Source organism: Oryx dammah, unplaced genomic scaffold (assembly GCF_014754425.2).
Source record: "Oryx dammah isolate SB20612 unplaced genomic scaffold, SCBI_Odam_1.1 HiC_scaffold_26, whole genome shotgun sequence".
NCBI lineage: Eukaryota > Metazoa > Chordata > Mammalia > Artiodactyla > Bovidae > Oryx > Oryx dammah.
Genome location: NW_024070210.1, coordinates 54510484 through 54534218, shown reverse-complemented (window position 1 = coordinate 54534218; position 23735 = coordinate 54510484). Strand labels below are relative to the sequence as shown.

Here is a 23735-nt window from a genome sequence, read left to right as displayed (position 1 = left end):
CAGTTTCTTTGTAATATTTTCAGTATTTACAGTCTCTTTGTAGTAATAGTTACTGACTTATCTTACTTGATAACTTGTCATTTCTATTATTCTGTAACATAACTTTTTTGGTAATCAAGAGATAGGGAGATTTTGATGAACATGTACACACTACTGTATTTAACATGGATCACCAGTAAGGACCCACTGTATAGGAGATGGAATTCTGCTCAATGTTATGTAGCAGCCTGGATGCGAGGGAAGTTTGGGGGAGAATGTATACATATGTATGTATGGCTGAGTCCCTTGCTGTTCCCCTGAAACTGTCACAACACTGCTCATCGGCTTTGTTGTTGTTGAGTCTCCCAGTCGTGCTTGACTCTTTGCGACCCCACGTAGTGCAGCATACCAGGGCTCCCTTTCCCTCACCACCTCCCAGAGTTTGCCCAGTCCATGTCTAATTTTGATTGGTGATGCCATCCAACAGTCTCACCCTCTGTCCCCGCCTTCTCCTCCTGCCTTCAATCTTTCTCAGCATCAGGGGCTTTTCCAATGAGTTTGGCTCTTTTAAGGTGCATTTCAGCAAAGCGCTGAAGAACATGAGGGAGTCAACCAGAAAGATACCTGAGGAAAAAGTATACCAGGCAGAAGTAGTAGAGCAAGCTGAAAGGATTTGGGCTAGGAGCACATCTAACTCATTCAGGGAACTAAGTAGAGTGGTGAAAGAGAGGAGACACCGGTGACTGTGGTTAATGAGGTCAGAAAAGTAAGGTGCTAGAGGAGGGTGGGAGGTGCTTGTCAGAATTGGGGAGGATGTCAGGTTGTGGAAAGTGTTATAAGCAGTTGTGTGGATTTGGGCTTATATTCTGAGTTGAGGAGCTATTTTGAGAACAGAACGATACAGTCCAGTGTAGGTTTTTAAACGTTACTCTGGCTGCTCCTTTGAAAACAAAAGCCCAAGGGGGTGGGAGGGGGGTTCATGTTTGGGAACGCATGTACACCTGTGGTGGATTCATGTCAATCTATGCCAAAACCAATACAGAATTGTAAAGTAAAAATTAAAAATAAATAAATAAATAAAAATAATAGGAAAAAAAAAAAAAGAAAACAAAAGCCCATAGAGGGACAAGGATGAAAACAGAGAGGACATTAGGATGCTATTGAAATATTTGAGATGAGAGATAATAGAAGTTTGGCTGAGAATAGTGGCAGTGGAGGTGATGAGAAAGGCTCAAACTCTGGAAATATTTTAAAGATAGAGCCAGTATTTCCCATCTAATTAGATATGGGTTTTATGAAAGAGAGGTTGGAAGTGACTATAGGGATTTTGGCTTGGAGCAGTTGGGAAGGATGGAGTTGCCGTGAAATGGGATGGGGAAGACTAGATGGAACATGCTTGAGTGAGATGGGAAGAGATCAGGAGTTCTTTCTGGCACTGATAGTTTAAGCTATCGTACATTAACTTGGAGACAGGGAGTATGCAGTTGGATGCATCAGTGTGGAGTTTGGAAGAGAGGTCTGTGTTGGATATATATACACATTTAGAAGGGGTCAGCACATAGATGTTATTTAAAAAGCCATGGCATTGGATGAGATCACCTAAGTTAGAGTACCTGGAGCTTAGAGTACCTGAAGTCCAAAGACCCAAAGTCTTTGTATTGTTTATAGGTCAGAGAAGTGAGAGCCATGGTTACCATGGAGGAGTTGCCAGAGAGGTAGGCTGAAAGCTCTATGACTGTAATAACCTCAAAGTCAAGTGAAGAAAAGATGTCAGGGAACAGGGAGTGATCAGCTGTGACAGATGCATCTCATTGGTCAAGTGAAATAAGGACTGAGGATTTACCAAATTTGGGATGTTTCAGCCATTATTTTTTCAAATAATTTTTTAGTTCCTATTTCTTCTTTCTTTCCTTCTTGGTCTCCAAATTTCAAATGTGTATATGTATATATATAATATACACACACACAACACAGACATGTACGTGACCACAGGTTCTTGAGGTCTTGTTCATTTTTTTCCTTTAATCTTTTTTTCCTCTCTGTTCTTTTGATTGGATAGTTTCTCTCAATCTCTTTTCAAGCTTACTTTTTCCTCTGTCATCTCTATTTTACTATTGAACCCATCTTCATTTTTTTATTTCAGATATTGTATCTTCCAGGTCTAGAATTCTTATTGAATTCCCTTTTATAGTTTCCATTTCTCTACTGAAAAATTCAGTCTTTTTAGTAATTTCTAAAAGCAGAGACGTTACTTTGCATTACATGGTTTTTCCAGTAGTCATTTATGGATGTGAAAGTTGGACTGTGAAGAAAGCTGAGCACCGAAAAATTGATGCTTTTGAACTGTGGTGTTGGAGAAGACTTTTGAGAGTCCCTTGGACTGCAAGGAGATCCAACCAGTCCATTCTAAAGAAGATCAGTCCTGGGTGTTCTTTGGAAGGAATGAAGCTAAAGCTGAAACTCCAATACTTTGGCCGCCTCATGCGAAGAGTTGACTCATTGGAAAAGACTGTGATGCTGGGAGGGATTGGGGGCAGGAGGAGAAGGGGACGACAGAGGATGAGATGGCTAGATGGCATCACTGACTTGATGGACATGAGTTTGAGTGAATTCTGGGAGCTGGTGATGGACAGGGAGGCCTGGTGTGCTGCAATTCATGGGGTCACAAAGAGTCGGACACCACTGAGCGACTGAATTGAACTGAAAGTATTTCTGTTTATCTCATGTAACATGGATACAGTGACCCTCTGATAGTTTAAACATCTTGATTATATGACTATTGGCATCTGTAGACTTTTCCCCTTGAGAAATGGTCACATTTTTCTTTTTCTCTTTGTCTGTTTTGTTTTTGTATGTCGGGTAATTTTGGATTGTATTCTGGATGATGTGATTATTATATTATGTGTTCTTTAGAAGATGTTTGATATTTTGTATTAACACACAGTCTGGTTTGGTTTTGATTTTAAGTTGTGTCTTGCCTTCTGTGGATAGTGGTTTAAATCTTAGTTCAGTTCCTTCAGCCTTTGGTGTGATGGTTTGAGTCTGTTTTGCACATGAGTAATATAGGAGTTTGATACTTGTGCAGATGATTTATATCCTGCTTCAGGTCTCTAAACGTTTGCTGCTTTCATTTAGATCAGTTTCATACTGAACTGAAAGTTCGTCATTGGATTTAGCCATAAAGAAATCATTTAAAGAGCAAATTTTATAGGATATTATAGGTAGAAATTTGATAGGAATGAGAGAAAGTGGAAAATGAGGAATTGGAGAGAGTAAGCTCAGGCAGTCCTGATACTTCATTGTAAGTGGAAAACAAGATAAAGGGTGGCAACTGGTGGGCATTGTGGAGTCAAGGAAAGGTTTTCTAAGTTACTTTTGTGCCTCAGACGGTAAAGAAACTGCAATGCAGGAGACCCGGGTTCAATCCCTGGGTAGGGAAGATCCCTTGAAGAAGGGAATGGCAACCCACTCCAGTATTCTTGCCTAGAGAATTACATGGACAGAAGAGCCTGATGAGCTACAGTCTGTGGAATTGCAGAGAGTCGGACATGACTGAGTAACTAACACTTGTTTCTTTTAAAAAAAATACTGTGTTCTGTTTTATATAGTATTCCATAGAATTGTTTATCCAACATAATTTTGAATAACTGACTAGTATTCCATTCTGTTCGTGTATTGGAATTTGCTTCACAGTTTCCTCCTGGTTGAATTTAATTATAAATGACACTACAGTGAGTAGCCTTGTCGTTACATTTTCTGAAGCATTTCTAAATTTTTTAAGGACAAATTCCCCAAGGTGGGTTAGAGAGTGTCTGAGTATTTTAAAAGGTATTTGCTACTGCTGTGGATTGTTTCTATGAATTAGGGGAGTAGTTTTCCAGAAGAAACAGTTAATTCCAATCCTTCTTAAATTAAGTGGCTTCAATTTAATTGGATATTCTTAATAACACTTACCAGTTGCTTGAAAATTGAAGGAAGAAGATAAATTAGCTGTTGTAGCTAAAGAAGGGCGGGATGTAGATGAAGAGATGACAATTAGATTCATCCCAAATTGATCCTTTTTCATTATAATAGAAAATCTGCAGGGCCAGAGAGTTTAGAATGTAGGCTGAGGATTGGCTGAAGTTATTTACCTTGGCCCCTAAGGAAGGGAAGTGAAGGCAACAGAGGTGGTATTTAGGAAAAAGTGAAAGGGATCTGCATCCCTCTTCATATTAGGTTTATACACATTGTAAAGGTTCTTTTTGGTCTCATATAGATACATTTTACTGTGGAAAATAAAAATGCATACTAATCTATGCTAGGAGAGCAAAGAAATTAAATATTATTTCATATAGAATACAAACCAGCCAGCTATATATATTTTTTACCCATTACATTTCTGACTCTTGAAGATGAATTAAGCTTGACAAAAGATAGTTACAACAGAGATATGATTGAGACCATCAATGATTTTGTGGACAGATACAGACCTGTTTCCCTATATAATATCTACTTGTCAAAGAAAACTTAGTTTAAATCGAGTTTTAATCAGACTGTTCTCTGTACTATATAATTCAGCTCTTTTCTTTAACTTCTCTTTTGGATTATTTCACTTTTTGGTATACACTGAAGCTTGCAGTATGTTACCAATTCACTACCAATTTAAAATATTTTAAAGTGGGAAAGTTATTTACTTATTCAGGGAATGGGAAGATAGAGTCTAAATTACTTAACCCCTTTATTCCTTTTATCCTTTCGTTTTCCACTCTTGAGTTATTCATCTGTATTTTACTAAAAAGGGGTGAAGACAAGGAGCAGCAGATAAGCCAAAATTTGTTGAGAAAGAGGATAAAATGATATTTGAGCACTTTTCTAATTTTATTTATATTCTGTCCCCACACTATGTTCATAGCTAGCAAGTCAACAGTGTGTATGGATTATGAAATGGGATTGTTAAATTTTATTTTTGTGATCACATATCTTCCTTTCAGAGAACTTTTCATTTTAAAAACCTGCTGTCCTCTTGACTTCTTACCTTATAAATTTAGACAACACATTGCTCAGAAGAATTTTACTTGAAACCTTATCTGAATCACTCAAAAAATGCAGCTTCATCAGAAAGCTGTCAGTACATGTGGAAAGTAATTAATAGTGAGATTGTATTAACCAGATAATGCCGAGAATCAGTTCAGAAGGAACTAGCTGTATTGACTGCTTTTAACTTAGTGTTAAAAAAATGTGACCACTGTTCTTACCTGCCTGGACCTGAAAGTGAAGAGGGCATTTATTCTTTAATTAAATTTTTTGATTTTTAATTTTTAGGTGATTCGATCAGGGCAAAAATTGAAGAAAAAGTCTACTGACACAGCCGAGAAACGTGGAGGCTGGTTTAGTGGGTTTTGGAGTAAGAAGGAATCTAAGAAAAAAGACGAAGAATCTTTGATTCCTGAAAGTAAGTTCCAAGTCATATGACTTATTGAACACTGGTAAGGAAAAAATATATAAATTTTGCTTTAGCTAGTTAGTGGAATTTTATTCTGTAATAATTTTGAAGTAAAAGTAGCTCAGTATAGTAAACATATAAGCAGATATATCAGGATGAAACATTTCCATGTTTATTTAAAAGGAAGCTTTGAATTTTTGAGAAAAGTCATTTGTGTAAAAATTTGAAAGCTGAAATTCAGAAATCTCACATGCAGCATTCTTTATTGTTATTTCTTACATGGATATTTAGTTAGATGTTTCACTTAATTTTTAAAATACTTTGGAAATTGTAAAGTGCTGTGTGACACATGAATTGCCTTAATGTTATGTCTTCATTTTCTTGACCTAAATAAGCAAAATACATGATGTTTAACAAGTCAAACAGTAGTATAGTAGAGGAAATAGTATAGTAGAGGAAATTACTTTGCTGCTTTTGCGTCAGCGTTTGTGTCTGTAAATTTAGGCCACCTGTTAATTTGGTTTGATTTTATTCACAGTCTCTGTAACACTGAAGCAGTTGATTTCTTAAAATACTGTCTTTTTATAGCTATTGATGACCTTATGACACCAGAGGAAAAAGATAAGCTCTTCACGGCTATTGGTTATAGTGAGAGCACCCACAACCTAACTTTACCCAAGCAGGTAATTATTTAGGTGGTTTCATTTTTCTGTATTATCTTGAATTGGATTAAACAAGTTATTGATTTTTAGAGTAGCTAGTAAAAATACGTTGCAGTTTGTTTCTGCTTTGTTGTTGTTCAGTCACTAAGTCATGTCCGACTCTTTGCCACCTCGTGGTCTGCAGCACACCAGCCTCCTGAGTCCTCCTCGGCTTCCCAGAATTTGCTCAAATTCATGTCCATTGAGTTGGTGATGCTATTCCAGCACCACAGTGTGAAAGTTTTGCTTTAGTGTTTGTTAAATGTTTCAGTCAGACCTTACCATTTAAAACTGTCTCCAACTTTCGATATACTTTAATGAGTGTGCGAATAACCTGATAAAAAGTACTTACTGCAGAGGTAATTAAGTCTTTTAAAATTTTATCCTTCTTGTATGTGTGAAATAGAACTCCTGTATGAAAGAGTGAGCAAAATCAAAATGTGTTGCTCATTGGATTTGTCATAAAGCACAACTATGTAATTACCATCAAGGTTAATTTATGGACCTTGCAGTAGATAGAGCATTATTTTGAGATCTATCTCTGTTCTTTGACTAGTTGTATTTTGCTCATTTTCATTGCTGTGTAGGTATTTTCATTTGGAAATACCACTTTATTCATACTTTTGTTGATTGGCATTTGGGTTGTTCGTGTTTTTTGGTTGTTATGCTATTAACTGCTTGTAAATGTCTTTTAGTGGGTATATGAGGTTTTCTGCTCATTAAATCCTTTGTAATGGAATTGCTGTATCATAGGATATGAGTATATTTAACTTTAATAGATTCTACTAAATACTTTTCCATTGTGGAAAACATTTCTATCAATAGTATATGAGGATTCTCATTATTCCATATCTTTACCACCTCTTATCATTATCAGTTCTTTAAATTTATCCATTCTAAATGGTGAGTATGTAGTATTTCATTGTGGTTTTAATTTGTATTTTTTGGATAACTGAAGAGGTTTTTCACTTTTTTGTATCTCTTCTTTTGTGAAGTGGCTTTTGAATCTCTTGTTTCTTATTGGGTTGTCTTTTTCTTGATGATTTGTAGAAGCCTTTTATGTATTTGTTACATTAAATTACATGATATCCCTAGAAATTATTCATGTTATAACTGGAAGTTTGTAGCTTTGACTGCCTCCATGTATTTCCCCAAAACCCTGCTCCCTGTTCCTAGTAACCACCAGTCTATTCTCTGTTTCTGTGAGTCTTATCTTTTTAGGTTCCACATGTAAATGACTTACTTCAATTACCATAATGTCCTCAAGCTACATACATGTAGTTGCAGGATTTCCTTGCTTTTTATGGCTAAATCATATACCATCCTGTATATCCACACCGCATTTTCTTTATTTTTTCATCTGTCCTTGGAAACTTAGGCTGTTGCAGTGGCTTGGCTGTTGCGAGTAATGCTGCAGGGAACGTGGGGGTGCACATATCTCTTTGGGATATTGATTTTATTTCCTTCAGGTAGATATCCAGATGTGGAATTGCTGGATCACGTAGTACTTCTCTATTTAATTTTTGAGAAACCTCCTCGTTGGTCTTTATACCGATGATACCGATTTGTGGGGTTCCCAGGTGGCTCAGTGGTAAGGAGTCCTCCTCCCAGTGCAGGAGACTCAGGTTAGATCCTTGGGTTGGGAAGATCCCCTCGAGAAGGAAATGGCAACCCCCTCTAGTGTTCTTGTCTGAGAAATCCCATGGACAGAGGAGGCCAGTGGGCTACCTTTTGTGAGGTCACAAAAGAGTTGGACACGACTTAATGACTAAACAACAACAGTACCGGTTTACCTTCTCACCCACAGTGTACAAGGGTGGGAATGTAGATTGGCATAGAATGATAGCCATTCTAAGAGCTATGAAGGGATACCTCACTGTGTTTTTTTCTCCTAAAGTACATTGACTGTATTTTCCTCCATATAAAGCTATTGCTTAATCTTTTTAAATTTAAGTGTAGTTGATTTACACTATTATGTTAGCTTCAGGTGTACATCATAGTGATTTAATATTTTTATAGATTAGCCTCCATTTAAAGTTCTTAGAAAATAATGACTGTATTTCCCTGTGACATATAATGTATCCCTGTTGCTTATTATTTTATGTATAATAGTTTGTACCTTTAATTGGATTATTTGTTCTTTTGCTATTGAGTTATATGAGTTCCTTTTGTATTTTTCTTATTAACCCCTTATCAGGTATGTAGTATGCAAATATTTTCTCCCATTCTGTTGATTGCATTTTCATTTTGTGATTTTTTTTTTTTTCTGTGCAGAAGCTTTTTAGTTTGATGTTGTCCTGCTTGCATATTTTTGCTTCTCTTCCTTCTGCTCATATCCATTGAATCATTGTCAAGATTGCTGCCAAGGAGCTTTTTCTCTTATGTTTTCTTCTAGGAGTTATAGTTTCAGGTCTTACATTTAAGTCATTAATCCATTTCTAGTTATTTTTTTCTGAGTGGTGTAAGACAGGGGACCAATTTCATTTTTGAATATCCAGGTTTTTTTTTTTTAGCACCATTTAATAAAGAAAATCTTTGCCCTATTGAATATTCTTGATTATTTTATCAAATATTAATGGACCGTATTTGTATGAATTTATGTCTGTGCTCTTGATTAAGTTCTGTTGGTCTGTGTGCCTATTCTAGTGCTAGCACCATACTGTTTTGATTTCTGTAGCTTTGTAATATAGTTTGAAGTTACGATGTGTCATGCCTCTAGTTTATTTTCCCCTCAAGATTGCTTTTGCTATTTAGGGTCTTTTATAGTTCCATGCAAAATGCCATTGCAGTCTTGTAGGGATTGCATTGAATCTATAGATTACTTTGGGTAGTATGTACATTTTAAGAGTCCATAAATAAGACATAGCTTTTCTGTTTATGTTTTCTTTACTTTTGTTCATGACTATCTTTTAGTTTTCAGTGTAGAGATCTTTCACCTCTTTGGTTAAGTTTATTCCTAAGTATTTTATTGGTTTTTTTGCTGTTGTAGATGGGATCACTTAAATTTTTTTTTCTCAAATAACTCATTAGTGTATAGAAACACAACTGATTTTCATTTGTTAATTTTGTATCCTGCAACTTTACTGAATTTTTTCATTGTTCTTTTTCTTGATGGAATCAAGTGTTTTCTCTATGTAAGAGGATACCATGTGCAAAGACAGGAAGTTTTCCTTCTTCCTTTCTAATTTGGATACATTTGGTTTCTTTTTCTTGCCTGATTGCTCTTGCTATCATATCAGATACTATGTTTAATAGTAGTGGTGAGAGTGGGCACCCTTGTTTTGTGCATAATCTTAGAGCAAGAACTTTTTACCTTTCAACATTGAGTATGATATTAGTTGTGGGCTTGTCATGCTGAGGTTCATTCTTTTTATACCAAATTTCTTGAGAGCTGTTATTTTGAATGGGTGTAGACTTGTGTCAAATGGTTTTTTTAAAAAATCTATTGAAATAGTCATGTGATTTTTATCCTTTTATTCATGTGATGTGTTACATAGGTTATTTTTATTTGTTGAACCAACCTCACATCCTTGAGAGGAATCCTAGCTGATTATGGTGTATGATCTTTTTATCCACTCCCATACTCTGGCCTGGAAAATTTCATGGACAGAGGAGCCTGGTAGGCTACAGTCCATGGGGTTGCAAAGAGTCAGACATGACTGAGCGACTTCACTTCCTTTCTTTCTTCGATTATTCATTCAGTCTCCTTCATTATTGGTTTATTCAGATTTTCTGTTTCTTAGTGATTCATTCTTGGTAGATTATATGTTTCTCAGTATTTATCAGTTTCTTCTTGATTTTCCAATTTGTTGGTGGATAGCTGTTCAGAGTAATCACTTAGGATCTTTGGTATTTTTATGGTATCAGTTGTTATGTCTCTTCTTTATCATTTTATTTATGTATTGTCTTTTTTTGTTGTTCATCTATCTAAAGTTTGTCAGTTCTGCTTTTCTTTTCAAAGAACCAATTCTTAGTTTTGTTAATCTCCATTGTGTTTTTATTTTTCTATTGTATCCTCTATTTCATTTATTTCTGCTGTAATCTTTATGATTTCCTTTATTCTTCTAACTTTGGGCCTAGTTTGTTCTTTCATAATTCTTTAAGGTGTGAAGCTAGGTTGTTTACTTGAGATCTTTCTTTTTTCTTGATGTAGGCATGCATCACTATAAACTTTCCTCTTAAAACTGCTTTTGCTGCATCCAGTAAGTTTGGTATGTTGTATTCCCATTTTTGTTGTCTCATAATAGTTTTTATTTTCCATTTTGATTTCTTTCTTGATCCAGGAGTATATCCAGGAGTGTGTTGTTTAATTTCCATGTATTTGTGAATTTTGTAGTGTTCTTATTATTGATTTTTAGTTTCATTTCATTGTGGTTGAAAGATGCTTGATATAATGTATACTTTCTTGAATATTTTGAGGGTTTTTTTTTTTGTGTGTGGTTGAATGTATGATCTATCCTAGAAAATATTCCGTGTATTCCAGAAGAATATTCTGTTGCTATTCGGTGGAACATTCTGTGTATGTCTGAGAAGTCCATTTGGCTTGTAGTGTTGTTTATTTCCATTGTTTCCTCATTGTTTCTGTCTGGATGATCTTTCCCTTGTTGAGAATGGAGTATTGGAGTCCCCAGTTAATATTATGTTGCTGTCTATTTCTTTTGGTTCTGTTAGTATATGATTTATATATTTAGGTACTCCAGTGGGTACATGACATATTTATAATTGTTTACTCTTGATAGTTTGAACCCTTTATCATTATATAATGGCCGTCTTTGTCTTTTCTGGCCATTTTTAACTTAGGTCTATTTTTTTTTATGGTGTAGGTATATCTATCCTGCTTTTCTGGTTAATGCTTGCTTGACATGTCTTTCTCCATCTCTTCACTCTCAGTTGGTGTGTGGCCTTAAAGCTAAAGTGTGTCTCTTGTAGGCAGCATACCACTGTATCTTTTTTTTTTTTTAATCCATTTTGCCAGTTTCTGTCTTTTGATTGGAAAATTCAATTCATTCACTTTTAAAGTAACTACTGATAGATAAAGATTTACTAGTTACATTTTGTCAGTTGTTTTTGACTCTTTTATATTCTGTGTTCCTTCTTCTCTTCTTGTGTGGTTTGATGAGAATCATCTCTCTGGCTATCTGTCCTACCTTTAGTCTTGACCTATCAATTTTGGGAGCAGGATTTATTTTTCTCCATGTCTTATTAACTCTCCAAAGTCATCAAGCAGATGTTCTTTGAATTTTGTTCAGTTTTTGAGCTAGATGATTGATCTGAATTAATTTACTTTAGTGAAAGCTGCTGAATTGAATATTAAGGCCACCAAATATTTTATCATTTCATTTTTTATTACCTTAAAAACTAAGAGAAATTAATTTTGAATCTTTTGTAAATGTCCTGTTTAAGCAAGGCAATTTTGTATTATTGGGTTTTCTAATTTTTTTTTTATGGTGAACATAGTGATGCAAAGACCAACCATGTTATTTTTAGATCATTTTATAATTTAACAAGTTTAAATATGAAGAAATTATTAAAGTAATTTTTTAAAATTTAACCATTTTCATTCATTTTTTTCATTTAGTATGTTGCTTATATAGTGGCACTGAAGTTAGTAAGCACCTCAATTACAATAAGAGAAAATAGAAATATTCCAGAAATACTGAAAATTCAGATAATTGGTCTTGGCACCCAAGTATCTCAGCGACCAGGAGCACAAGCACTTAAGTAAGTTTTTAAAACATATTGTTTCAATTTTTATTTCTAGGTGTGACTTCAGGCCAAAAAAATATAGTGTAGTTAGTATAAAAAATTGATTAATAGTAATTCCTCTCTGTTTTTTTCCTTTAGCACGTGAGTATGGTCATTTTATTTGAGTTTGTTTTGTTATGAAACTATGTGAGAAGCTCATTATTTGTTCTCTTGCTTCTTTCCTTCACAAATATTTCTTGTATACTGTTCAGTTCATAGATTTGTTACAATGAAGACTATGCATAAGAACAGTAACTTTTTGTTTTCAAGGTGTTTATGGTATAGTTGATAAGAGAAGAAATACAGAAAGTTAACTTAAAATCTGTATAATAATTGGATTGGCCAAAATGTTTGTTTGGGTTTTTCCTTAAGATATTTTGGGCTTCCCAGGTGGTGCTGGGAAAGTGGTAAAGAGCCTGCCTGCCAATACAGCAGACAGGTGGGGAAGATCCCCTGGAAGAGGGCTGCCTTGCCACTCTAGTATTCTTGCCTGGAGAATCCCAGGGACAGAGGAGCCTGGCAGGCTACTGTCCATAGGGTTGCATAGAGTTGGACATGACTGAAGTGACTTAGCATGCACGCATTATGGAAAACTCCAAACAAACTTTTTGGCCAACTCGGTATTTCAGAGCTCAGAAGTAATACGGAGCTATGATGTTAAATACTTTAGGATTAATGCTATACAGACTCAGCTGTGGAAGGGAATGACTGGTCTCAAAGAACTGGGACTTAGCTTAACTGATTGGAAGGACCAGCAGGAGCAGGGATGAAGGAGAACAGTTTTAGGGTTATGTGAAGCAGGGGGATGAATCCCATGAGTTAAGTGTAGCGTGTATTCATGGGACAGTTCTGCAGTGTTGTGAAGCTAGTCAAAGCGGGTTTTTCATGAGGATTAGGAGAACAAAAAAATAAACCAAATCAGGAAAAAATCAGAATCCCAGATTCCGTGGGTAGTTAAATGCCAGGCTAAGGAGTTTGGACTTCAACTCTGGATGATAGACGTGGTCCTGATTCTCAAAGGAGTTTTTTTTTTTTTTTTAAAGGGAAATTTGTACTTCAAACTGTTATATTGCAAAGGATCTTATTTGTAATACTTCTTTTTTCCTCATTGGATTGTAGAGTGGAAGCAAAATTAGAACACTGGTATATAACAGGTCTGAGACAACAAGATATTATACCATCACTTGTGGCTTCAATTGGCGATACTGCATCATCCTTGCTTAAAATTGAATTTGAAACCAATCCAGAGAGTAGTACTGCTGACCAGACTCTGGTTGTTCAGTCTCAGCCTGTGGAGGTCATCTACGATGCTGTGAGTACAAGGAGAAAGTGAATCTTAATCAAACACATCTTAAGCTTCTGACATATGGTTTCTTGTTTTTCCATTTTCATATTTAACCTTTATTTACCTAGCAGCTCCATTTAGTGATACTTTTTTCTTGTTTAAAGGGCAGTACGTATTTAGTTTTTTATATTTGTTTATTTGGCTGCATTGGGTCTTAGTTGTGGCATGTGGAATCTTCGTTGTGATGTGTGAGCCTATTTGCTCTGTGGCATGTAAGACCTTAGTTCCCTGACCAGGGATCAAACCAGAGTCCCTGCATTGGAAGGTGGAGTCTTAACCACTGGACCACCAGGGAAGTCCCAGCAGTTAATTTTGATTTTTAATATACTACAGATTTTTTTTTCCTACTGTAAGGTATACTACCTATGCTTGTGTTAAATTTTTTTAAAATGGTAATATATTCTTAAAGAAGTCTTTGCCTTTTATACCAACTAACTACTCACAAATAATTATATACTGACTTTCTACTCCAGTTTCTTTTTGCTTATTTTCCCTTTGTCCTCATTGTTTGTAACCAATTTAAGGAACTTTAGGAGCAAATAAAAGAATTTTAGATACTGATCACATGAGAAAAAAGCATTGTCATTTCTGTGTTATTGAAAAAGCTGGCTCCAGTTCTGTATCTGTAGCTCCATCTTTATTCAGACTCTCTTAATTCATCTTGAGCTAGCCAAGACGTGGAAGGTTGTGGTTCATTATTCCATCACTTGTTGGTTGGCCCACTTTGTGTTTTAAGATCTCTGACTCATTTTTACTGTACAGTTATGGAAATAAATTCACAGTGTGGGTAAGAGGCAGAACTTACTATTTTCTCTGATTTTTAAAAAAATTTAAATTGTGGCAAATACATATAATTTACCATCTTAGTCATTTTTTAAGTGTATAGTTCAGAAGTGTTAAGTACCTTTGCACTGTTGTACGTCCAGTCCCCAGTACTCATTCTTTCTTGCAAAATGTCTGATTTTTAAGTTGAAGTTTTAGATGTAGGTAAGGGCAGAACAGTTTCTTATTTCCTTTCTAAACTTTAGAGCACAGGGGAATCCAATTGCAGTATACATTCTGATGGCTAAGACTAGAAGTAATACCCCATTGCTACATCAACATGATGTCTCCAAACATATTCAAGGTCACCTTAGTGATATGCACAGCTTTGTTGCCTTCTCAATAGGCTTAAATAGCCTATACCTTTTTTCAGGTTCTCTTTCCCTCCAGAAGGAGATGTAGGAGGGTAGCTTATCTTTGGAAGTGCTGTCTCAGTTCACAGCCAGATTTGATTAGAATTAAACTGTAACTTTAAAATTTATAATATGGAAAATACTGTGTATAACTTGCTTATATTTTCAATGATTTTACAGAAAACCATCAATGCAGTGGTTGAATTCTTTCAGTCAAATAGGGGATTGGATCTTGAGCAAATAACATCAGCTACATTGATGAAGCTGGAGGAAATTAAAGAGAGAACTGCTACAGGTAAAGAATTTGATGCAGAAGCAACATCTCAACTCTCAAAAATTTTTTTCTCTTCTAATGTAAACACTACATTTGAAATAGTGTAGGTAGCTTTTCCTTGAATATACCTGCCAGACTGGGTGAGAAAGAGAATGATATGGGGCATAGATGATTCTGTCAGCTGTTCAATTTAGGAACCTGTGCTGCAGAGTAAACTTGAAATGTAAAAGTTCCCTGTCTCAGTTCTTAAGCGACTGTTCACCATGCTATGTGTGAATCGAGTTTTAAAGATACATAGTTTTGTGCATCATGGCCTCTAAATTCAAGTTACCTACTATATCTGGTTACTTAACTAAAGTGAAAAGTGAAAGCCGCTTAGGCGTATCTCACTCTTTGTGACCCTGTGAACTGTACAGTCGATGGAATTCTCCAGGCCAGAATACTGCAGTGGGTAGCCTTTCCCTTCTCCAAGGGATCCTCCTAACCTAGGGATTGAACCCAGGTCTCTTGCATTGCAGGCAGATTCTTTATCAGCTGAGCCACAAGGGAAGCCCAAGGACACTGGAGTGGGTAGCGCATCCCTTCTCCAGAAGTGGGTAGCCTATCCCTTCTCCAGCGATTCTTCCCGACCCAGGAATTGAACCCGGGTCTCCTGCATTGCAGTCGGATTCTTTACCAACTGAGCTATCAGGGAAGCCCACTTAACTAAAGAAATAGCGAATTTTTCAATCTCTGACTGAAATACTAGGTGTGTTCGGGTTATTGTATTACGCAGTGTGATCGTTTCCCATTGATCACATATAATTTAAACTTGCACGCCAAGAGGAGGACCTAATCTGTGGAAAGAACTTCACCAACATACTATTCAAGGGACATTCTTTTTCTTGTTAATAATATGATTATATTAATGGATTTAAATTTGGCTGTTTTTCATCATTTCTTTTTCTTCTTGTAGGACTTACACATATTATTGAAACCCGAAAAGTTCTTGATTTAAGGATAAATCTGAAGCCTTCTTATCTAATAGTTCCGCAGACCGGTTTCCACCATGAAAAGTCAGATCTTCTCATCTTAGATTTTGGTACCTTTCGGGTAGGTGTGTATACATTCCTGCCTGCCTGTGTTTGCTCAGCTTAGTAGCTAGCTGTCTGACAGTTTGCTGTTTTTCTCTCAAAGTTCACTTAAACTAAACCTAGACTTACTCCTTGTTAAGCATTTTGTCACGCTTAACATAGATAGTGTAGTTATATGTATTTTATGGCTATTCAAAAAAAAAACCTTACATTTTCTGAAATGGTGGATGATTTGATATTGAAGGCTGGATTACTGCTGTCTTTTCCTAATTAGAAAGATGCACTTCTAGTTTTCAAGCGTTCCTAGGTTTCTAAAATCTAATTACATAGTTTTCTTTGTTCATTTATATATCTTGAGAATAGAGAATTATGCAAATAAGATTATATATTTGTTAAATCACTGACAACAATTATTAGAATATGAGATCTCCAAGGGCTTGGATGTTGAACCTCCCAGCATTCCAGTCTTCTGAGAAAAAGTGAAGATTTCAAAAACTATTGTCCTGAATTGATCCTTGATTCCTTTGGGCAGAGGGAAAAGGAAGTTGAGATTGGAGCTGAATTCTAATGGCCTAATTATTCACTTATGTAGTGGGGAGAGGGAGGAATAAAATCTCCTGTTTTATGGTGGAGCATTTAAGATGAATTGTAGGGGAACTTGATCCACAAGTAGTGACAACTTCTGAGAGCCAGGAATTGTTGCATGTTTAGACAGATTGAGAGAGAGTTGTTGTAACTCATCTTCTAATTAATGTCAGCATGCTGAGTACCTGTTGTCCAAACATAATAGAGATGAATGCTCATTGGGTATATTCCAAATAAAATATTTGCTAATAACTATCAGAAACTGAAGCAAAATGTGAATTCATTAAGAGCAATATTTTAATTTTATTTAGGCTTTAAGAAAACAACTTATGTTGATATATAGATTTTTCTGTTAAAAAATTAAGCTTTCTCTCCATTTTAGCTTAACAGTAAAAATCAAGGTTTGCAGAAGACTAGTAATTCATCTCTAGAAGAAATAATGGATAAGGCATATGACAAGTTTGATGTTGAAATAAAAAGTGTGCAGCTACTCTTTGCAAGAGCAGGTAAACTGTTGCTCAGTTTTCAGAATCTTGAAATTATGTTGAATAGCTTTGGTAAATAGATATGTATGTTCTCATGTATATCATCCCTGATGACATTTTGAACATGTGTGCTGCTGGTCACTTAAGAGAACCAAATAGGAGCCCCTCAGTGAAAATCTTTGTCACAATTCCAAATAGAGATGGTGGCTGTTCATCTTCGGGTACTTAGTACTGTTTGTATCTAAGTCCAGTCACTGCCTATTTTTTTTTTTTTTAATGTGACATAAAACTCCCATAAAAGACAAAATAGAAGTTGCATTTAGCTCAAATTCCTCTATTCCAGTGTGTTTGGGATGTCTCAGTGTTGTTTCCCCTTGCTGCCTTCATTTCTAAAATAGTTTTTATTTTGAGTAGTATTACATTTGATACTTGACAAGTATGGATATAATCTTTAAAGGTAGTGAACTTATTTTCCAAAAGCTTTGGTGTTTTCTACTGCTTAAATGAAGATCACTGGTTCTCTATACTTCTTTAGTATCTAGAAGCAATAAATATTTGCAAAATATCCTTGAGTATATATCACTCTGTGGAAGGTCATTGGAGGAAAGGATGTGGCTTCTGTGTGCAGAGTATATACTATAGTGGGAGTGCTGAGATTTATTAAAATATAAATACATAATGCTATACTTAGTTTTGTAGATAGAGCCTGAATATTAATTTCTTGAAGAGAAGTACCTGTACAGACCATTAAAGCTGCCTTTTCTTTTGTATATACTTAATAGTAATTGTTTGAATTATAAGCAATAAAGAAGTTTATTTATTGCCATCAATTAAGATATGTGTAGGGTTCTATTAATCATTGGAAGTTTGTCTTTAGAACCTTCTTATTTGGAAGAGAAGTGACTATTGTACTTTTCTTGTCATAAAATCTTGCTTGATAAAACTCATTTTTCCTTTAGAATAATTGCCAGAAAACTGTTTTTTCTTTTTTCCCCCCTGTTTTCTCCTTTTTCTTTTCCTGCAGCTCCCCAGCCTTGATCTCTAATTCTGGAATCAAAGGCAGTAAATTCCTAGATTTTTTTCTCTGTTGGCTTTAAAATGTAAGATGTTATAAAAAAACATTCTTCAAATAAATATTTAGAATTATTTTTATATCGTGGTCTTTGACTTGTCAATTAAAAAATATAGGTCATTTAGCTTGTATGTTGAAAGAAGTAAAAGTCAGTATCATTGAATATATTTGTAAATTATTTCTGATCAGTTTTCCATAGAACATCTGATAATCTAAATAAATAAATTAAAATAGTCATTTAAGTAAACATTTTTTTAAGATGAAAACTGGAAGGAGTGTCGATTTCAGCATCCATCTACTATGCATATATTGCAACCCATGGATATTCATGTTGAGTTGGCCAAAGCAATGGTGGAAAAAGACATTAGAATGGCAAGGTAATGTATGAGTTTCCTTTATATTATAAAATCAACAAGGTGAAATAATTCTGCATCAGTTACTGAATTTTAAGAAACCATAGCTAGGTTTCTAAAGGGCACAAAAAATAATGATTATCTTATAGCAGAAATACATTTTTAAGAAAATGTTTATTTGAATTATATATCACCTCTCTTACTTCAGAAGCATTTGGGCTTTCACATCCTGTAAAAGTTGGTTATCCCTGTTTTTTTTTTTTTTATTAATTTTATTGGAGTATGGTTGCTTTACAGTGTTGTGTTAGTTTTTACTGTGCAGCAAAGTGAATCAACAGTATGTATACTATGTGTTTTTGGATGGATCAAATTCAAGGTTCTATATTAAAAAAGAAAATCTTTAAAAATCACAAGCTGTTTTGATTTTGAAGCCATAGAAATCTTGAGAATAATCTAAGGGAATGGAAAGTAGAAACTGAATTTTGAATTTGAGTAAATAATTATGATATATTTTTGTTGCCTTTTTAAGAACAGTCTTATTGAAGTCTTACCGATATTCAATAAGCTGCATCTGTTTGAAACGTACATTTTGATAAATTTTGATGTAAGTGTTTTTCTATGGAACCATCTCCACAGTCAAGATCATGAACATATCCATCATCCTCAGAAGCCTTTTTGCCGCTTTGTATTCTCACACTCACATCCCTTCCTGCCAATTGCTCTCCCCTCGGTCTCCAGGAAACATTGATCTGCTTTCTGACACTCCCGGTTTGTTGCGAGTTTTCTAGAGTTTTATATAAATAAAATCATACAATTTCAGTTCTTTTTTTGTTTGACTTCTTTCAATTGATTTGAGATTTATTTATGTTGGTTGTATCGGTAGTTCATTGGTACTCTTCATCAGTTGGATGTTAAACTAGCCATGCATTACTAGATAAACCTGTTTTAGTAGTAACGTATTATTCTTTTAAAATGTTGAAATTGCTTGCTAAAATTTTGTCATGAAGTTTTAAAACCTTACATCTCTGTTTATGAGGGCTGTTGACCTGTGCCTTAGTTTCTTGTTTTGGCATCAGTGTATCAGGCCTCAGGGAGGGAAGTTGTGTAGAATTGGTGTCTTTTTCCTCCTTAAACGTTTGGTAGAATTTGCCAGTGAAACCTCTTGGAGTTTTCTTTCTGGAGGAAGTTTAATACTATGTCAGCTGACAAATGCTATAAAATTAGTTAAAGGGAGGCGAGGAGGTAGAGAATGATGGGGTGGGTACTCTTTGATGTTTAGAGTGACAAATCTTTAACACCAGCAAATAAGTTATATACAGTGTTTTAGGTTTTAAAACATAGACAATTTGTGTTCACAATATCTTCCTAAAAAATAAGTTTTCCTTAAGATAGTTTGGCTGCTTAAGAAGGATACAAAACTTGGCTTACATAGAACTTCCTATTCCCTGACAATGTGGAGACATTAATGTAATTAGATTAAAACATATGCAAGGTAACTTTGACCCCATAAGGTAATCTCCTCTCCACTCCCTTCCCTCTTCCATAGTATAGAGAAGCTGGACCGTGAAACCTTAGAGTTTAATTAATTATGTTTTTAGATTTAAAGTATCCGGAGGGCTTCCTCTGATGCATGTGAGAATTTCTGACCAGAAGATGAAAGATGTGCTATGTTTGATTAACAGTATACCCTTGCCACAGAAATCATCCACACAGTCTCCAGAGAAACAGGTAAATGGAGATAATAAAAATTCTAAATATCTTTACATCTTTATATATGGTGAGTTTTTTTCATCTTTTTGTGAGCTGTTTTGTTTTTCAGTATTGTTCACGGCCAGTTTCATTTATGTGATTTTTTTTTTTAAGGTTAATTGTAATTGATTCTGTACACTGAGTAAACAAAGACTAGCCTATGGTTGCTACTCTTTTGGAGTGATGGTATAAAGTCTCTTGTAGGGAATAACAGAAACAAAAATATATAAGTGAAAGGAAAAATGTTTTTCACTTTTAGGAAATGTGTTTTAAGTAAAAGTAGACATAGAAACCAGACATGGTCGTCTGAGGAGGCCTTACAAATTGTTGAGAGAAGAAAAGATGTGAAAGGCAAAGGAGAAAAGGAAAGATATACCCATTTGAATGCAGCGTTCCAAAGAATAGCAAGGAGAGATAAGAAAGCCTTCCTCAGTGATCAGTGCAAAGAAATAGAGGAAAACAATAGAATGGGAAAGACTAGAGATCGCTTCAGGAAAATTAGAGATAGCAAGGGGAAATTTCATGCAAAAATGGGCGCAGTAAAGCTTAGAAATGGTGTGGACCTAAGAGAAGCAGATCTTAAGAAGAAGTGACAATAATACACAGAAGAACAATATAAAAAAGATCTTCATGACCCAGAAAACCACAATGGTGTGATCACTCACCTAGAGCCAGACATCTTGGAATGCGAAGTCAAGTGGGCCTTAGGAAGCATCACTAGGAACAAAGCTAGTGGAGGTGATGAAATTCTTGTTGAGCTATTTTAAATTGTAAAAGATGATGCTGTGAAAGTGTTGCACTCAATATGCCAGCAAATTTGGAAAATTCAGCACTGGCCACAGGACTGGAAAAGGTCAGTTTTCATTTCAATCCCAAAGAAAGGTAATGCCAAAGAATGCTCAGACTACTGCACAATTGCACTCATCTCACATGCTAGCAAAGTAATGCTCAAAATTCTCCAAGCCAGGCTTCAACAGTATGTGAACTGTGAACTTCCAGATGTTCAAGCTAGATTTAGAAAAGGCAGAGGAGCCAGAGATCAAATTGCCAGCATCCGTTGGGTCATCAGAAAAGCAAGAGAATTCCACAAAAACATCTACTTCTGCTTTATTGACTATGCCAAAGCCTTTGACCGTGTGGATCACAACAAACTATGGAAAATTCTGAAAGAGATGGGAATACCAGACCACCTGACCTGCCTCCTGAGAAATCTGTATGTAGGTCAGGAAGCAACAATTAGAACTGGACATGGAACAACAGACTGTTTCCAAATTGGGAAAGGAGTACGTCAAGGTTGTATATTGTCACCCTGCTTGTTTAACTTATATGCAGAGCACATCATGAGAAATGCTAGACTGGATGCAGCAGAAGCTGGAATCAAGATTGCTGGGAGAAATATCAATAACCTGAGATATGCAGATGATACCACCTTTATGGCAGAAAGTGAAGAAAAACTAAAGAGCCTCTTGATGAAAGTGAAAGAGGAGAGTGAAAAAGTTGGCTTAAAGCTCAACATTCAGAAAACGAAGATCATGGCATCTGGTCCCATTACTTCATGGCAAATAGATGAGGAAACAGTGGAAACAGTGACAGGCTTTATCTTTTTGAGCTCCAAAATCACTGCAGATGATTGATTGCAGCCATAAAATTAAAAGAAGCTTGCTCCTTGGAAGAAAAGTTATGACCAACCTAGACAGCATATTAAAAAGCAGAGACATTACTTTACCAACAAAGGTCCATCTAGTCAAAGTTATGGCTTTTCCAGTAGTCATGTATGGATATGAGAGTTGGACTATAAAGAAAGCTGAGCACTGAAGAATTGATGCTTTTGAACTATGGTATTGGAGAAGACTCTTGAGTGTCCCTTGGACAGCAAGGAGATCCAACCAGTCAATCCTAAAGGAAATGAGTCCTGAATATTCATTGGAAGGACTGATGTTGAAGCGGAAACTCTAATACTTTGGCCACCTGATGAGAAGAACTGACTCATTTGAATAGACCTTGATTCTGGGAAAGATTGAAGGCAGGAGGAGAAGGGGATGACAGAGGATGAGATGATTGGATGGCATCACTGACTCGATGGACAAGAGTTTGAGTAGGCTCTGGGAGTTGGTGATGGACAGGGAAGCCTGGTGTACTGCAGTGCACAGGGTAACAAAGAGTCGGACACGACTGAGAGACTGAACTGGACTGGCGACATAGAAATCTTCTTTAAAATATTGCCAAACATAATGATCATTATAAAGTTTTCATATGTGTTAGACTTAAAAGTCCTAGATCACTTTACTTGGAATTGATCTTTATAACATAAAATAGATGTTGGGCTTCCATGTATTTTGAAATGAAGTTTGAGATGACCAACTAATATTGATACTGTTTTCCTGAAACCTTGAAAAAGAGGTAGGGTTAATATTGTAAGAGACAGCAACTGAATGATGCAATAATAGGCAAACTTACCTACTAGTAATACATGATTCTGCTCTTTTAAATGCAAGTGGTAGTTTTAATAATAAGTAAACTCTAGCCAACCATTAGTTAGTTGATTGTAAAGTGTGCTTTGTTGGAAGATTTGTGTGTTGTATAAGTGTCTTTCCAGCTGTCACTCACTTCTATTACTTTTTAAGTATTTATCTCATTTATGTGTATTTGCAAATTAGTATGTTTAGAAAACTTTTTGTATTATTTGCTAGGTATCCTCAATTCCTATTATATCAACTAGAACAAAAGGCCTACTTGGTACACCCTTGTTGCTAGATGGCGTTGAATCAGGTAAGGAGAGTAAAATGTTCTTTATTAAACAAAATCTATAAATTAGTATATTGAAATACAGTTTTGACAAAAGAATTGTGAAAGTGTTGTAGTATTTGACTGGTTTTATTTCTAGTTGTGCTACTAACCAACGGTGAGACTTTAAATCATTTATTTTTATTTATTCCTGAGTTTCTTTGTTTTTATGAAAGTGTTTTTGTGATTGATAGTGTTTAAGATTCTAAATAAGCTCCTTTTTTTTGGCCCTGATCTCTACTTGAGTCTTTTCTTTATCTCTGGTCTAACTGATCTTTTTTGATTTAGAACTGGAATGTGAACTTGATGAAGGCAAGGATAATGTCAGTCCTGGTCACTCTAGTATCCTTAGTGGCTAGTACAGATTGATATGTGATAGATGATACCCAATAAATATTTTATTGAAAAGTGAATGAATATGCTGAAGTGAAAAGCAATCAGAAATGTTGAAGAAGGAAATAGAAGACAATTTGATTTTATAGATGATTATCCCATGCCAGGTTGAGTTACTTTTTGGAACTTAGAAGCTGTATTATGGTTCTGAATATGAAGGTTTTGTCTAATAAATGAAGTTGACTTTTGAGCTATTTCAGTTAGAGTGTTTTATGTAGTTTTCGATGGACATTCTCTCAAGTCAGTTTTCTTCCTTTAGAATCTGATGATGAGTATTTTGATGCTGAGGATGGAGACATACAGCCTAGTAAAAGTACGAAAGCATCAGATGTGAAAAAAGTTCCTGAGGCCCCAAATGAGGAGCTCATTAATCTTCTACTAAAGTTTGAAGTTAAAGAGGTATGTATATTTGTTTGTCCATAAATATATTCTTGTTACTGCTGTCCTTATAAACAGTCTCATGCTAGACCCAAACATTAAATATATTTAAAATGTGGTATTCTATCTTCCCTACTGCCACACACACGTGCATGTGTGTATACACACACACACACATAGTTCTAAGAAAATAAAATGTTATTTTGTAAAAACTGATAT

The 23735-nt window shown here is 35.4% G+C and overlaps 1 protein-coding gene across 4 annotated transcripts in view; it reads left to right on the top strand.

The window, feature by feature from the left end:
* The window catches only part of VPS13C (vacuolar protein sorting 13 homolog C), a 181658-nt gene that overhangs the window by 52030 nt on the left and 105893 nt on the right, over positions 1-23735 (top strand). For all 4 annotated transcript variants that reach the window (XM_040226663.1, XM_040226662.1, XM_040226665.1 and 1 more), the window contains 11 exons: positions 5284-5413; positions 5993-6087; positions 11684-11826; positions 12970-13162; positions 14551-14665; positions 15600-15736; positions 16685-16808; positions 18119-18236; positions 19811-19940; positions 22652-22730; positions 23398-23537. In XM_040226663.1, the coding sequence (XP_040082597.1) occupies positions 5284-5413; positions 5993-6087; positions 11684-11826; positions 12970-13162; positions 14551-14665; positions 15600-15736; positions 16685-16808; positions 18119-18236; positions 19811-19940; positions 22652-22730; positions 23398-23537 (1404 nt within the window). The remainder of the gene's footprint in view (positions 1-5283; positions 5414-5992; positions 6088-11683; positions 11827-12969; positions 13163-14550; positions 14666-15599; positions 15737-16684; positions 16809-18118; positions 18237-19810; positions 19941-22651; positions 22731-23397; positions 23538-23735) is intronic.